Raw genomic sequence first — 15,188 nt, forward strand, 5'->3', positions numbered from 1 at the left:
GGTCTAGTGAGAAGGAGGAACTGAAGGATATCCTTATTAGGCGGGAAATTGTGTTCGGGAAATTGATGGGATTGAAGGCTGATAAATCCCGGGGCTTGATAGTCTGCATCCCAGAGTACTTAAGGAAGTGGCCCTAGAAATAGTGGATGCATTGGTGATCATTTTCCAACTCTGGATCGACTCTGGATCAGTTCCTCTGGACTGGAGGGTAGCTAATGTAACACCACTTTAAAAAAAAGGCGGAGAAAGAAAATGGGTAATTCTAGACCGGTTAGCCTGACATCAGTAGTGGGGAAAATGTTGGAATCAATCATTAAGGATGAAATAGCAGCGCATTTGGAAAGCAGTGACAGGAACAGACCAAGTCAGCATGGATTTATGAAAGGGAAATCATGCTTGACAAATCTTCTGGAATTTTTTGAGGATGTAACTGGTAGAGTGGACAAGGGAGAACCAGTGGATGTGGTGTATTTGGACTTTCAAAAGGCTTTTGACAAGGTCCCGCACAAGAGATTGGTTTGCAAAATCAAAGCGCAAGGTATTGGGGGATAATGTACTGACGTGGATAGAGAACTGGTTGGCAGACAGGAAGCAGAGAGTCGGGATAAACGGGTCCTTTTCAGAATAACAGGCAGTGACTAGTGAAGTGCCGCAGGGCTCAGTGCTGGGACCCCAGCTCTTTACAATATACATTAACGATTTAGATGAAGGAATTGAGTGTAAAATCTCCAAGTTTGTGGATGACACGAAACTGGGTGGCAGCGTGAGCTGTGAGGAGGACGCAAAGAGGCTGCAGGGTGACTTGGACAGGTTAGCTGAGTGGGCAAATGCATGGCAGATGCAGTATAATGTGGATAAATGTGAGGTTATCCATTTTGGGGGCAAAAACACGAAGGCAGTTTATTATCTGAATGGCAGCAGATTAGGAAAAGGGGAGATGCAACGAGACCTGGGTGTCATGGTTTATCAGTCACTGAAAGTGGGCATGCAGGTACAGCAAGCGGCGAAGGCGGCAAATGGTATGTTGGCCCTCATAGCTAGGGGATTTGAGTATAGGAGCAGGGAGATCTTACTGCAGCTGTACAGGGTCTTGGTGAAGCCTCACCTGGAATATTGTGTTCAGTTTTGGTCTCCTAATCTGAGGAAGGACATTCTTGCTGTTGAGGGAGTGCAGCGAAGGTTCACCAGACTGATTCCCGGGATGGCAGGACTGACATATGAGGAGAGATTGGATCAACTGGGCCTTTATACATTGGAGTTTAGAAGGATGAGAGGGGATCTCATAGAAACGTATAAGATTCTGACGGGACTGGACAGGTTAGATGCGGGAAGAATGTTCCCGATGTTGGGGAAGTCCAGAACCAGGGGACATAGTCTTAGGATAAAGGGTAGGCCATTTAGGACTGAGATGAGGAGAAACTTCTTCACTCAAGAGTTTTTGACCTGTGGAATTCTCTGCCGCAGAGAGTTGTTGATGCCAGTTCATTGGATATATTCAAGAGGGAGTTAGATATTGCCCTTACAGCTAAGGGGATCAAGGGGTATGGAGAGAAAGCAGGAAAGAGGTACTGAGGGAATGATCAGCCATGATCTTATTGAATGGTGGTGCAGGCTCGAAGGGCCGAATGGTCTCCTCCTGCACCTATTTTCTATGTTTCTATGTGACCATGAGGGTGTGGGAGCAGACTGACTCTACACTAAACACGCAAAATTAATTTTTTTTAAGGTTTTAATGTTAAAATCCAGAACTCAGCATTGCCCTGCTATATTCAGAGCTGCTGATATTGGACAAAATGTTAGGAGTGACCAATAATGATCGGTACGCGCTTGAGCATGCAAGCTTTTCACCTTCGTGGGCCACTTAAGCCTCATGGGCTCAACATTCTCAACAATTTGCAGATGTCTCAGTCGGGGGATACAGGTCTTGATTTCTGATTCTTCGACCAATGAGGCAATGGTTTACGATTCTTGCACTAATGAGGCAATGGCACTAAAAACACCCCTTTCCAAAACTCCAAGCCCGCAAAATTCAAACAGGTCAAGCCAGTGAGTAAGAACTGACTTGCCTGGACTTCATGGGCCAGAGTGCCACTTATTGGGCCCGAGTTTCCACACGATAAAAAACGGGCGCCCCTCCGAGCTGGGCGCCTGTTTTTCGCGCCTAAAACGGCGCCGGAAAAAAAACGTGTGATTCTGGAGCGCCCTGCAGTTCCTTGTCTGTCTGGCGCAGCGCCCAGGGGGGCGGAGCCGACACTCGTGCCGATTTTGTAAGTGGGAGGGGGCGGGTACCATTTAAATTAGTTTTTTTCCTGCCGGCAACGCTGCGCGTGCGCGTTGGAGCGTTGGCGCACGCGCAGTGTGAAGGATACATTGGCACTCGGCCATTTTTGTAGTTCTTTGTAGCTGTTTAATTTTTGAACATTTTTTAATAAAAGCACATTGCCATCAGCACTGAGGCTTCTTGCAACCTTCTCACTGTCTCCTCCTCCGCCCCCCCGCCCCCCGCCACGGGAACGAACGGCTGTTTGCTTCACCACCCTCCGCGGGAACGAATGGCTGCCTCCTCCTCCCCCCCCACTCCTGCTCCGCGGGAACGAATGGCTGCCTCCTCCTCCCCCCCCCCACTCCTGCTCCGCGGGAACGAATGGCTGCCTCCTCCTCCCCCCCCCCCCCCGCTCCGCGGGAACGAATGGCTGCCTCCTCCTCCCCCCCCCCCCCCCGCTCCGCGGGAACGAATGGCTGCCTCCTCCTCCCCCCCCCCCCCCCCGCTCCGCGGGAACGAATGGCTGCCTCCTCCTCCCCCCCCCCCCCCCGCTCCGCGGGAACGAATGGCTGCCTCCTCCCCCCCCCCCCCCCCCACCCCCCCGCGGGAACGAACGCCTGCAGAATTCTCCCTGGCTGAAGCACTTTCACACAGGTAGGAAGATGGTTTATTTAATCTTTTCTTTGCTTATAAATGTTTATTCAGGTTGGATTTATTTGTATAATATTTGTAGAAGTATAAATAAGGATTTATTATAGAATTTAATGACTTCCCTTCTCCCCCCCCCTCCCCCACACCTCGTTCTGGGCACCTAATTTGTAACCTGCGCCTGATTTTTTAATGTGTCGACAAGGTTTTTTCAGTTCTACAAAAAGCTTCACTTGCTCCATTCTACTTTAGTTTGGAGTACGTTTTCACTGTGGAAACTTTGAAATCAGGCGTCAGTGGCCGGACACGCCCCCTTTTGAAGAAAAAATTCTGTTCCAAAGTAGAACTGTTCTACCTGACTAGAACTGCAGAAAAAAAAATGTGGAGAATTGCGATTTCTAAGATAGTCCGTTCTCCACCAGTTGCTCCTAAAAATCAGGCGCAAATCATGTGGAAACTTGGGCCCAATGTGTGGACACCCCTGGGTAACAGTGATGAAGTTTGTAAATCCATTTAAATGTCAGGAGCTATCTTCCTTTCTAAGAATGGTAAGCATCAAAAAAGTTTAACACTTTTAAACCTAAATTAAATTAGTGATTTCCCCTCCCAATTGGTAACAGTCAATAGATCTGTACATTGTATGAAACGACATCAAATGCTATGCAATATGACTGTCGTTCAGATGCCAAAAAGTGATGAATCTACCAAAGGAAACCTCAGACCTGAATCATTCCTCCAACCAAACAGCTTTAATGTCATTATAATTTCACAGTCTTGACTGAAGTGCATGTGTGAAATAGTAGTTAAATACTGATGACAGCTGAACCCCAAGAGCAGTAGATGATTGCCCTTCAGGTTGCAGAAGTGACCTTAAGCATGGAATAATGAAGCTGTTAACACTCAGCCACTATGACAGGTGGAGCAAATACTGCCCAAATACTGCAGTCAATACATATTCGTTACAAAAACGGGAAGTGTTTAAAGTTGTTTTTTGAAGGGCTTAGCCGACGCTTTGTGATGGTGTAAGTAATAGTATACATGACGACTATTTGACCAACCATATTTAGCGTCTCAATCTAAGATTCCACTGTTCTTCACTCATTGCCTCACAACTCACTCGAGAAGACAATATTCTCCAGCAAGATATGGCAATAACATATAAAACACTAGATTTGTACACATCACTTAAAAAAAAGTAAATGAAGTGCAGGCAAGTACAATTACACAAAGGTACTTGCTCAGAGTTTCTCGGTCATGTTTTGAATATTCCTACTTTGCAGTGCGTGGAATATTGTCAAAATCCAATTCCCTCAGCTAAGTTCAGGTCGGGTATCCCCTTCAGCACATCAGTTCCACCAAATAGTGATCACAGTTTAACTAGGACTGGTGAAGAGAGATCTCAATCCCTGAAGCAGACACACCGAGGAGGATGGCTCTTATCAATCGTTACCAGATGAAAGGGACACTCTTCTGAGATTGGGACGTTGTAGAGGGAGATGTTCTCTTGCCATATCCAATCTAGGCATGCTTGATGACCGAAATGAAGAAGTATTCTAATCCCCCGCACTCTGGAATATGCTTGATTATGGATACAGCTTTACAGAGTGCACTCACATGCACAATTCGCATCATTTATTTGGCCACCCACCTTCCCCTCACTATCGTAATCAAACTACGAAGAGACAGGTACCATGGTGCATGGCAGAAGCAGGGGTGGGTATGTGTAAAAGAAAGATCTTACATTTATATAGTGAATTTCATGACCTCAGGATGTCCCAGCCACTTTACAGCCAATTAAGTACTTTTGAAGTGTAATCATTGTTGTAATGTAGAAAATATGGTCATCAATCTGCACACAGCAAGGTCCCACAAACAGCAATGTGATAATGACCAGATAACCTATTTTTACTGATGTTTGAGGGATAAATACTAGCCAGGACACCGGGAGAACGCCCTTGCTCTTCTTTAAATTGTGCCATGGGATTGTTTACATCCACCCGAGAGGGCAGACGGAGACTCGGTTTAACGTCTCATTGGAAAGACAGCAGCTCAGATAGTGCAGCGCTGTCTCAGTATTGCACTGGAGAGTGTCAGCCTGGATTATGTGCTCAACTCTCTGGAGTGGGCTTGAACCTACGACATTCAGGCGAGAATGCTACCAACTGAGCCACGGCTGACACCGAGAAGGAGGAGCTGATCCACAGAGCATCATCACCAGAAGGAAAACCTTCTCTTCCCCACCCCCTCCCCCATGTGCTGCCTGCCTTGGCCCCCCGCTCTCTAAGTCCTATTGCACTGGCCCTTCGGCTGATCTTTGATAGTTTACCGGTTTTGGGCATAAAGTGTTCTCCGTCGATTCCGGGCTGCCTTTGCCGGTGGGGAACTGGCATTTAACGTTAGAAAGCGCTCCAAGTAATTTACTCAGCAGATGTATTTCAAGCCTAAGAAAAAGGAAAAAGCCATTTTCCCCACCAGCAAAGAGCAGCCAACCAGCCAGAGTACTGCGGCAAAAAAGGCCATGAAATGGGAAGAGTAACCGGGGAAGGAGCGAGTAAAGTGATAGCAGCAAGGCGAGGTGAGGGATAACAGTAAGTGGAGGGAAAAGTGGAAATGGTGAGGCATGTATGGGAAAATGGAGAGGCGAGGGAAAGGAGAAAAAGTTTACAGCGGAGAGAGGCATGAAGGCAAGTGAGAGGAGAGAAAGAGAGAAAGGGAGTGGAATCAGAAGAAGGGGTAGTGGACGAGAAGAGCAAGAAGTGAAAGGATGAACAGAATACAAGCAATGCAGAGATGCATGGAGCACCGATGGCAAGTTATGCATTAGGAAATGAACAGGCAAAGGGACCAAACACGGTGACCGGCGAGATTATAGGTGACCATAGCAATGCAGACTTTTGTAGATGGGCGGACATGGAATAAGTAAATAATGAGAAGGGGGGGCGGGGGAGCGGGCGGGAAGAGAGAGGAGAAGGAGATACAACGAGAGAGAGAGATAGATGGAGGAGGAGAGAATTACCATTTATAAATGGTTGGGAGTGCTCACATACTGCAACGTGCATACTATTGACAGCTATTTTCTGATTTCCTTCAGTGTTGTATTACAGTTCACCAAGCACACAGAAATGACTAACTGCAGGGTAACCTGTTGGACTGAATACATTGTGATTGTCAGGCCCTACTTATACCAGAAGAGGATTTGATCATTTCATGCATGATTTCAAAAGCAGTTGAACCAAAGAAGAAGAAAAGTAAAATAGCGTGTCTATCTCAAAAATATGCAGTCAATATCAAAGTAAAATATAAAGTGAAACATAATTCACCAAGACTTTCTTCATGCAATTTATTATAAATTGCAACTTAAACACCAAATCAACAGGAAAGAAAAGCATTTCTTTTAAAATAGTCTCAGAATATACCCCTCCCTGCAAAAGTCACACAGTAAATGAGAACATAAAAAATAATTGGTTTGTAAAACAAGCACTTAACTTCTTCAGCCACAGCACTTGAAAGAAAATCATGCACAGAGTCTAATTTACAGGACTCCGCCATTACACTACACAGCATACAGAGCAGATGCCAGAGGGTAACCCAAGTATCTCCCAGTATTCCTCTCCTTAATTTGGTAGGTCCTCCCCTCTCTAAATTTCACAATAGCATCTCTGCTATTTCAGCCTTATATCATGCAAGACAAACTTAACCTTTCTTGATTTATTCCCCAGGGCAAAATGCTTGCCTGACCATAATTGTTTTGAAAATTGGCAAACCACTACTTCATCAAACCGGCATGTAGCTCACATGACCCAGGTTAGTGATCTGTGGGTGCAGTTATACGGTCACTTCTACCTCACTGTGAAGCGGTTTCCACAGATTTCTGGGGCCAGGTTCACAGCGAGGCAGTGTGAACAACGAGGTACCGACTGCAAATGGATACTGTACCAAACGGAGACTGGTAGCGTCATAGTACATAACAATCGGCTCATATACTGACTAAACAGTGGTCAGAAAAATAATACAACCAACGGGTATAATAAAAAGAGTAAAAACTGCGGCATTTTATAAAGGAAGTGGTTTTATAATGTTATAGATTTACGACAATGAAATTTATAGGCTGTGTTTAAATATAGAGTTTTGACATATACATTCATTTCTTCCCTAACAATACAGATTGGAGCGGGTTTCCTGGCTGCATTCGAATACGACACCATGGTTTATAGAAGTAACCCTGGCAAAACCTCTATTCTGTCTCAAGCATTTGAACACTATTCGTGTTGTAGTTCACAACACAATGAAAATAATCTGCCTAAAATACTGTCAATATGAGCAACAAATCTACTGGCTCAATTTACACAATTTATCAACAATATAACACCTCCATTAGAGTGAGGTCCAACCTAATTTCTAACATTTACAGATAGATTAGTGAAGAAAACACTGTCAGCTTAAACATCTTTCTGCAACAAAATAAAACTAGTAAAGTCAACTCTTGGGATAGGGTGAATTTAAACAGTAACTTACTGAAAAACTTACATAACGCAATTTATTTAGCAGTATTAAATGATCAAAAACAAAATCAGCTATATTCATGCAAAAATCAATTTCAGGATCAGATATTTAATCTATACATGCCAATGTGTAAAATAGATATTAATAAACTAATCATATTCACAAGATGTAAAACAGAAAATTCGAAATTTCAGTTTGCAACAGGACACTTATGATTCTCCTGTTTTCTATTTTATTAGAACATTCATCTGTTCGAAATAAATGGGTTAACCCCACTTAAAAACTAGACACAGGAATGTTACAGAACACATTGAATGCTCATATACTAATGTCACATTTCTAGCCGAGTGACCCTCATATTTCAGAGGATACAAGACTTGCTAAGGTACAGGGAAAAAAAATTAAAGTGAAAAGATCTGAAGCCCAGATGTTATTCTAAATGCTATTGCTCAATGTCTCTTGGGCAACCTTGAGCTTTCAGTCATTGATCATGCAATCAGCTCCCTCCAAATTACATACCAATGACCAAATATACCCACCAAAATTGCATGTACCAGCATCAATCCCAAATTGTTTTGCAAGAGACAAAATACAGTATCCTGGTAAAGGGATTAACAATCTTTCTAAAGTTAAAATGGAAAACTTAAGATTTCATTTTCTCAAAAAATGATCTGGCAAGGAGGCATATTTCTTAAACCGTTGTGGTTTGGGCATTTTGAATTTCAACAGAAGTCACATTCCAACTTGTCAGCTGTTCTTCCGATGCCTTTTGTTCGTCAGTCTCAGAGACAGCATGATCAAACATTTTAGTTCAAAATAAAAGCTGCTGCAATAAGCAGGGTAGTATCGCACACCCTCACTTCACTTTTCAGCTGCAGTTAGACTGAAGTTACTAATCACAGAACGGTAGGTATAGTATCCACCTGGAGCTGACAGTACCTGCTTTATACCGCCTGACTGCAATTCGGGCTCTTGGGGCCCAGAGAGATGTAGGTACTCTCAGGCAAGTACAAGTCACAGATTTTAAAATATCTTAAAGATAGCTCAAAACATTTAAGTGAGTTCTGAGTGAGCATGGACATTCTGCTCACTTTGGAAACCTAGCTTAGCACGGCAATGGAGTTAAGACTACCTCCTGCACCTCACGCACCCTTATTACATAGATGTAACAGTACAGAAACAAGCCAGTCAGCCCAACTGGTCATTGGTCCACACCCTGCTTCATCATATCCTTCATTCCTTTCCCCCTCATCGAGCTTCCCCTTAAATGCAGCTGTGCTATCTGCCTCACTTACTCCATGTGGTAGCAAGTTCCAATTATTTTTAATAACCTGCGTCAGTAATGAACTGATCGAAAGAAGCTGCAGCATCACATAGAGGCCACCAGAAGTGCACATACTTAATTTCCTGGCCGAGGAATTAAAAGTGCAGATACAAAGAGGCTATGAAAACAGTGGCATGCGCCAACATTGTCTGATTAACCCATTCCGCCTCACTTCAACAGTTTAGAAAAAAAGAATGGAACCAAAAATTTCATACCAAGTGTCCTTCACCACGTGCTTTATTCTGTAATGCTTCTCGCTTTCGCTGCCAAAAGTCTTCTACTTGCTTTGCCCTTTCAGCAGCTGCATAACCTCGCTGCCTGGATAAATAAGATTTCAAATAAAAAAGCTTCATTTCAAGAAGTTATTAAAAAAATTATAAATGCAAACACAAACAGAAAAATCTTCACACTTTTATCAGTCGAGGTACAAACACTTGCATAAGAACATAAGAAATAGGAGCAGGAGTAGGCCATTCGGCCCATCGAGCCTGCTCCGCCATTCAATAAGATCATGGCTGATCTAATCATAGATGCAGCACCACTTCCCTTCCCGTTCCCCATAACCCTTTATTCCCTTATAGTTCAAAAATCTGTTTATCTCCACCTTCAATATATTCAAAGACCCAGCCTCCACAGCTCTCTGGGGCAGATAATTCCACAGATTTACAACCCTCAGAAGAAATTTCTCCTCAGTTTTAAATGGGTGGCCCTTTATTCTAAGACTATGGGCCTAAGTTTCGAGCCGCGCCTAGAATGGCGCAGTCCTGACCTGGACGCCAGTTTTTCACGCCACAAAGTGCGCCTAAAAAAACCCTCCATATTCTCCACCTCCCTGCAGGTCCTCTGGCCCTCGGCGCAGTGCAGCAGGAGCTGTAGGGGGTGGAGCTAGGACCCTGCGCCGAAAACAGTGCCGGGAGCTCTGCATATGCGCGCTACAGTGGGCACGCAAGTGCAGTAGCTCCAGGCGCCCGAAACTGTGTGGGAGGGGCCAAAGCACGCAGCCCCTAGCCCTGGCCCAATGGCCTCACTGGGGCTGCGTGAAAAAGGCTCCTCCCACGGCCAGCTCCTGCTTCCTCCCGACCCGACTCGACTCCTACTTCCCGCACCCCCCGCCCGCTCCACCTCCGCCCCCCCCCCACCCACCCTCACCCCCACCCCCGACACCCGCTCCCCCCCCCCCGCCCCCGGACCGGACCCGACACCCGCTTCCACCCCCCCCGCCACCGGTCCGGACCCGACACCCGCTCCCCCTCCTCCCTCCTCCCTCCTCCGGACTGGATCTGACCTGACCTCCCTCCCCCCAACCTGACCTCCCTCCCCCCAGCCCGAACCGAACCTCCCTCCCTCCCACCCCACGACCCGACCCAACGCCACCTACCTGTAAATCTGGTGCTGGGGACGGGCCCTGCCCAAAGTCTCGGGCCCGGCCCGTTCAGCCTCCCTCCCCAATCTCCTTCCCCCCCCACCCCCCCCAATCTCCTTCTCCCCCTCCCCAATCTCCTTTCTCCCCCAATCTCCTTTCTCCCCCATCTCCCCTTTATCCCCTTCTCCCCCATCCCTCCCGCTCTCCCCCATCCCTTCCCCTTCTCCCCCTTCCCTCCCCCTCTCTCCCTCTACCCCCCTCCTCTCGCTGTCAGAAACACAGACATTGACAGACAGAGAATGAGAGACACACAGACAGACAGAGAGATAGAGACACTGACAGAGACACACTGAGGAGGGCATCCCAGCACGCTGTTGGAGGGCTCCCGGTGCTGCAGTTGGTAAGTAGAAAATGTTTTATTTATTGATTTAAAAAAAAAAATTATTTCTTATTAATTTTTTTTGATTGATTTATTGGTTGATTTATTAATGTATTAATGTATTTATCATTTATTATTGATGATGGCTCTTTATTTGTAAAACTGAAGTGTTTAATGTTTGTAAGGTACAAACATAAACACCGCCCCCCCCCCACCATTCCCTACGCCTGATTTGTAACCTATGCCTGATTTTCTAAAGTGTAGACAAGGTTTAGAGCGTACAAAAATCTTCACTTACTCCATTCTAAGTTAGTTTGGAGTAAGTTTTCACTCACGAAACTTTGAAATCAGGCATAAGTGGCCGGACACGCCCCCTTTTGAAAAAAGATTCTGTTTCAAAGTGAAACTGTTCTACCTGACTAGAACTGGAGCAAACTAAATGTGGAGAATTCCGATTTCTAAGATACTCCGTTCTACACCAGTTGCTCCTAAAAAATCAGGAGCAAATCATGTGGAAACTTGGGGCCTTAGTCCCAGAGTTTTAGCTTCCCCAATGAGTGGAAATATCCTCTCTGAATCCACCTTGTCGAGCCTGCCAATTATCATATATTCTTCTGAACTCCAATGAGTAGAGGCCCAACCTATCTTCATAAGTCAACTCCGGATTCAACCTCTACCAGCCTATGACCAGCCTCCAATGCAAATATATCCTTCTTGTTAAGTATCGAATAGCTCCACGAGGCTAAGTATGGTGAGCTAGTTCAGGCTTAAATATGGAGACCAAAACTGTACGCAGTACTCCAGGTGTGGCCTGTACAATTGTAGCACGACTTCTCTGTTTTTATACTCCATCCCCCCTTGCAATAAAGGCCAACATTTCATTTGCCTTCCTGATCACTTGCTGTACCTGCATACTAACTTTTTGTGTTTCATGCACAAGGATCCTCAGGTCCCTCTGCACTGCAGCACTTTGCAATTTTTCTACATTTAAATTATAATTTGCTTTTCTATTATTTCTGCCAAAGTGGATAACCTCCCGCATTATACTCCATCTGCCAAACTGTTGCCCACTCACTTCACCTGTCTATGTCCCTTTGCAGATTTCTTGTGTCCTCCTCACAATTTGCTTTCCCACCCATCTTTGTATCATCAGTAAACTTGGCTACATTACACTCGGTCCCTTCATCCAAGTCACTAATATAGATTGTGAATAGTTGAGGTCCCAGAAACGATCCCTGCGGCACCCCACTAGTTACTGTTTGCCAACCGGAAAATTACCCGTTTATCCCAACTCTCTGTTTTCTGTTCGTGAGCCAATCCTCTATCCATTTTACCCCATATTTTTACCCCAACCCCATGAACTTTTATCTTGTGCAGTATGTCCATTTTTTATCTGCCACCTTATCGAATGCCTTCTGGAAATCCAAATACACCACATCCACTGGTTCCCCCTTACCCAGCCTGCTCGTTTCCTCAAAGAAATCCAGCAAATTTGTCAAACATAATTTCCCTTTCATAAAACCATGTTGATTCTGCTTGATTGAATTATGCTTTTCCAAATGTCCTGCTACTGCTTCCTCAATAATGGACTCCAGCATTTTCCCAACGATAGATGTTGGGCTAACTGGTCTATAGTTTCCTGCTTTCTATTTACCTCAATAGGGGCGTTACTTACATTTGCGGTTTTCCAATCTGCTGGGACCTTCCCAGAATCCAGGGAATTTTGGTAGATTACAACCAATGCATCCACTATCTCTGCAGCCATTTCTTTCAAGACCCTAGGATGCAAGCCATCAGGTCCAGGGGACTTGTCCACCTTTTGTCCCATTATTTTACCAAGTACTACTTCTTTAATGAGAGTGATTGTAATAAGTTCCTCCCTCACTATAGCCGCAAGATTATCTACTATTGGGATGTTTTTAGTGTCTTTTACCGTGAAGACTGATACAAAATATTTGTTCAGTCTCTGCCATTTTCCTGTTCCCCATTATTATTTCCCCAGTCTCATTCTCCAGGGGACCAACATTTACTTTGGCCACTCTTTTCCTTTTTATGTAACTGTGGAAATTCTTACCATCTGTTTTTATATATCTTTAATACTTGTTTTTTTTTAAAAAAAACTGAACCCCACAGAAATTCTCGTACAACTGGGTAGCACAGGGACTTCAGAGAGAACATAAGAAATATGTGCAGGAGTAGGCCATATGGCTCCTCAAGCCTGCTCCACCATTCAATAAGATCATGGCTGATCTTCGACCTCGACTCCACTTTCCCGCCCGAACCCAATATCCCTCGATTCCCCTAGAGTCCAAAAATCGATCAATCTCAGCCTTAAATATAATCAATGATTCAGCATCTACAGCCCTCTGGGGTAGAGAATTCCAAAGACTCTCAAACCACTAAGAAGAAATTCCTCCTCATCTTAGTCTTAAATGGCCAACCACCTTATCCTGAGACTATGCCCCCTAGTTCTAGACTCTCCAGCTAAGGGAAACAACCTCTCAGCATCTACCCTGTCAATCCCCATCAGAATCTTATATGTTTCAATGTGATCACCTCTCATTCTTCTAAACCCCAAGCATATAGGCCGAAGCTCCTCAATCTCTCCTCATAGGATAGCTCATCCCAGGAATCAAGCTAGCTTTAAGAGTCAACCAATTAGTGCAGCACTGGACTCACATGTCAGCCAGACTGGATAGAGGAGGCAGGCTTCCTGAAGGACATTATTCAATCAGTTGCGTTTCTATGACAATCCAGAAAACCAAACTTTTTTTTCAACAAAAAAAAACCTCAAGCTGATTTACTATTGGCTCCATTGCAATATATTTGGCCCTTATAGGTGGGTAGCTTGATGGCACAGCAGTGCATGTTTATACGATTAACATACGTCAAGGTTAGAGAACATAAGAACATAAGAATTATGAACAGGAATAGGCCATCTAGCCCCTCGAGCCTGCTCAGCCATTCAACAAGATCATGGCTGATCTGGCCGTGGACTCAGCTCCACTTACCCGCCTGCTCCCCATAACCCTTAATTTCCTCATTGGTTAAAAATCTATCTATCTGTGACTTGAATACATTCAATGAGCTAGCCTCAACTGTTTCCTTGGGCAGAGAATTCCACAGATTCACAACCCTCTGGGAGAAGAAATTCCTTCTCAACTCGGTTTTAAATTGGCTCCCTCGTATTTTGAGGCTGTGCCCCCTAGTTCTAGTCTCCCTGACCAGTGGAAACAACCTCTCTGCCTCTATCTTGTCTATCCCTTTCATTATTTTAAATGTTTCTATAAGATCACCCCTCATCCTTCTGAACTCCAACGAGTAAAGACCCAGTCTACTCAATCTACCATCATAAGGTAACCCCCTCATCTCCGGAATCAGCCTCGTGAATTGTCTCTGTACCCGCTCCAGAGCCAGTATATCCTTCCTTAAGTAAGGTGACCAAAACTGCACGCAGTACTCCAGGTGCGGCCCCACCAATACCCTGTACACTTGCAGCAGGACCTCCCTGCTTTTGTGGGTGGTAAGAACAGCCTCACATAGATGCGCAGGAACTACTTTATCTTCCTTTAACAACCAAGATTGCAAAAACGAAACAAGATTTTCTCAAATATAATGGATGCGCAAAGTTGAAAGGTGCTGCGTACTCCACTTATAAATGACTGGTTTGCGTATGGCCGTTTAGCCATGTTGAACGGGTGTCCAGTTTAACCCTTTAGGCACAGTGAAGACAGAAACAAAGGCCAGCATTGGCATTAGCTTTCGTCTGTTGGCAGCATCAACTGTAACTGCATCAACCGTCTCTCAGGAAAGATATACTGGCGTTGGAGGGGTGATCCACCAGAATCAGGTCTGAGACCAATGCAAAAACCATGCTTCAGAGTCTCCCAATCAAACGACAGTGAATTGTCTATCAGTAGAATTTGTTTGCTTGACCCGTTTTTTTTTAAATAGAGTGCAAACTCCACATGTTCTCTGATTTTCCATCGGAACTTTCACAGGGCAAAGCCTTGAGTCAGTCTCCTGTTCCCTTCCAATAGCCAGATTCATAGCAAGAAAGACTCACTTCAATTTACATTATTCTCGTTGAACTTGGCTTCATTTCTGTGACGAGGGTAACAATTCCTCACCAAGTTACATCAGCCACCACTACTCGCCCCTCCATTATGGCAAATAATTTAACCTCCACTGAATTTGATTGTATATGTCTATGTTTACTTCAAACATTTTCATCCCGTTTCTTCTCCCGCACCCCCCCCCCCACACAATTTTCTTTCCCCCCCCTTTGATGAAGACACTACCTTATGCTGGGATAGTTACGCAGGTTCCTATGATACCGTACCCACTGTCTGTTCTTCTGCATGCCTGGACAGCGTCATCAAGATCTGAAATGGTGGATGGGCTTACAACCAAACTCATCCTTTCTACACTCTAGGTTTACTTTACAGAAGAGATTACAAGATAACAACAAGAACCACCCCTTGCTGATTTTCCTCCTTCCTAGTCTGCGAACCATTGTCTCAGCTGAGATCAGCAAACTCAACACAGGCTGTGAAGCAAAACTGGGCCCATCCTGGTTTGTGCGCTTCAGTTCCATTCTGAGCAAGACATTTCCCAACCAACTAATCCCAATCATGCTCTTAAATTTGGCTCATTTTAAAGGAATTAGTCAACACAGCACCAGCGCTTCTAAAGCAAGAACATTACA

At 44.9% G+C, this 15,188-nt stretch overlaps 1 protein-coding gene across 8 annotated transcripts in view; it reads right to left on the reverse strand.

Moving 5' to 3' along the window:
- The window catches only part of nek1 (NIMA-related kinase 1), a 226,766-nt gene that overhangs the window by 128,419 nt on the left and 83,159 nt on the right, over positions 1-15,188 (reverse strand). For all 8 annotated transcript variants that reach the window (XM_070878030.1, XM_070878068.1, XM_070878050.1 and 5 more), the window contains one exon: positions 8,954-9,056. In XM_070878030.1, the coding sequence (XP_070734131.1) occupies positions 8,954-9,056 (103 nt within the window). The remainder of the gene's footprint in view (positions 1-8,953; positions 9,057-15,188) is intronic.

Source organism: Pristiophorus japonicus, chromosome 1 (assembly GCF_044704955.1).
Source record: "Pristiophorus japonicus isolate sPriJap1 chromosome 1, sPriJap1.hap1, whole genome shotgun sequence".
NCBI classification, from domain to species: domain Eukaryota; kingdom Metazoa; phylum Chordata; class Chondrichthyes; family Pristiophoridae; genus Pristiophorus; species Pristiophorus japonicus.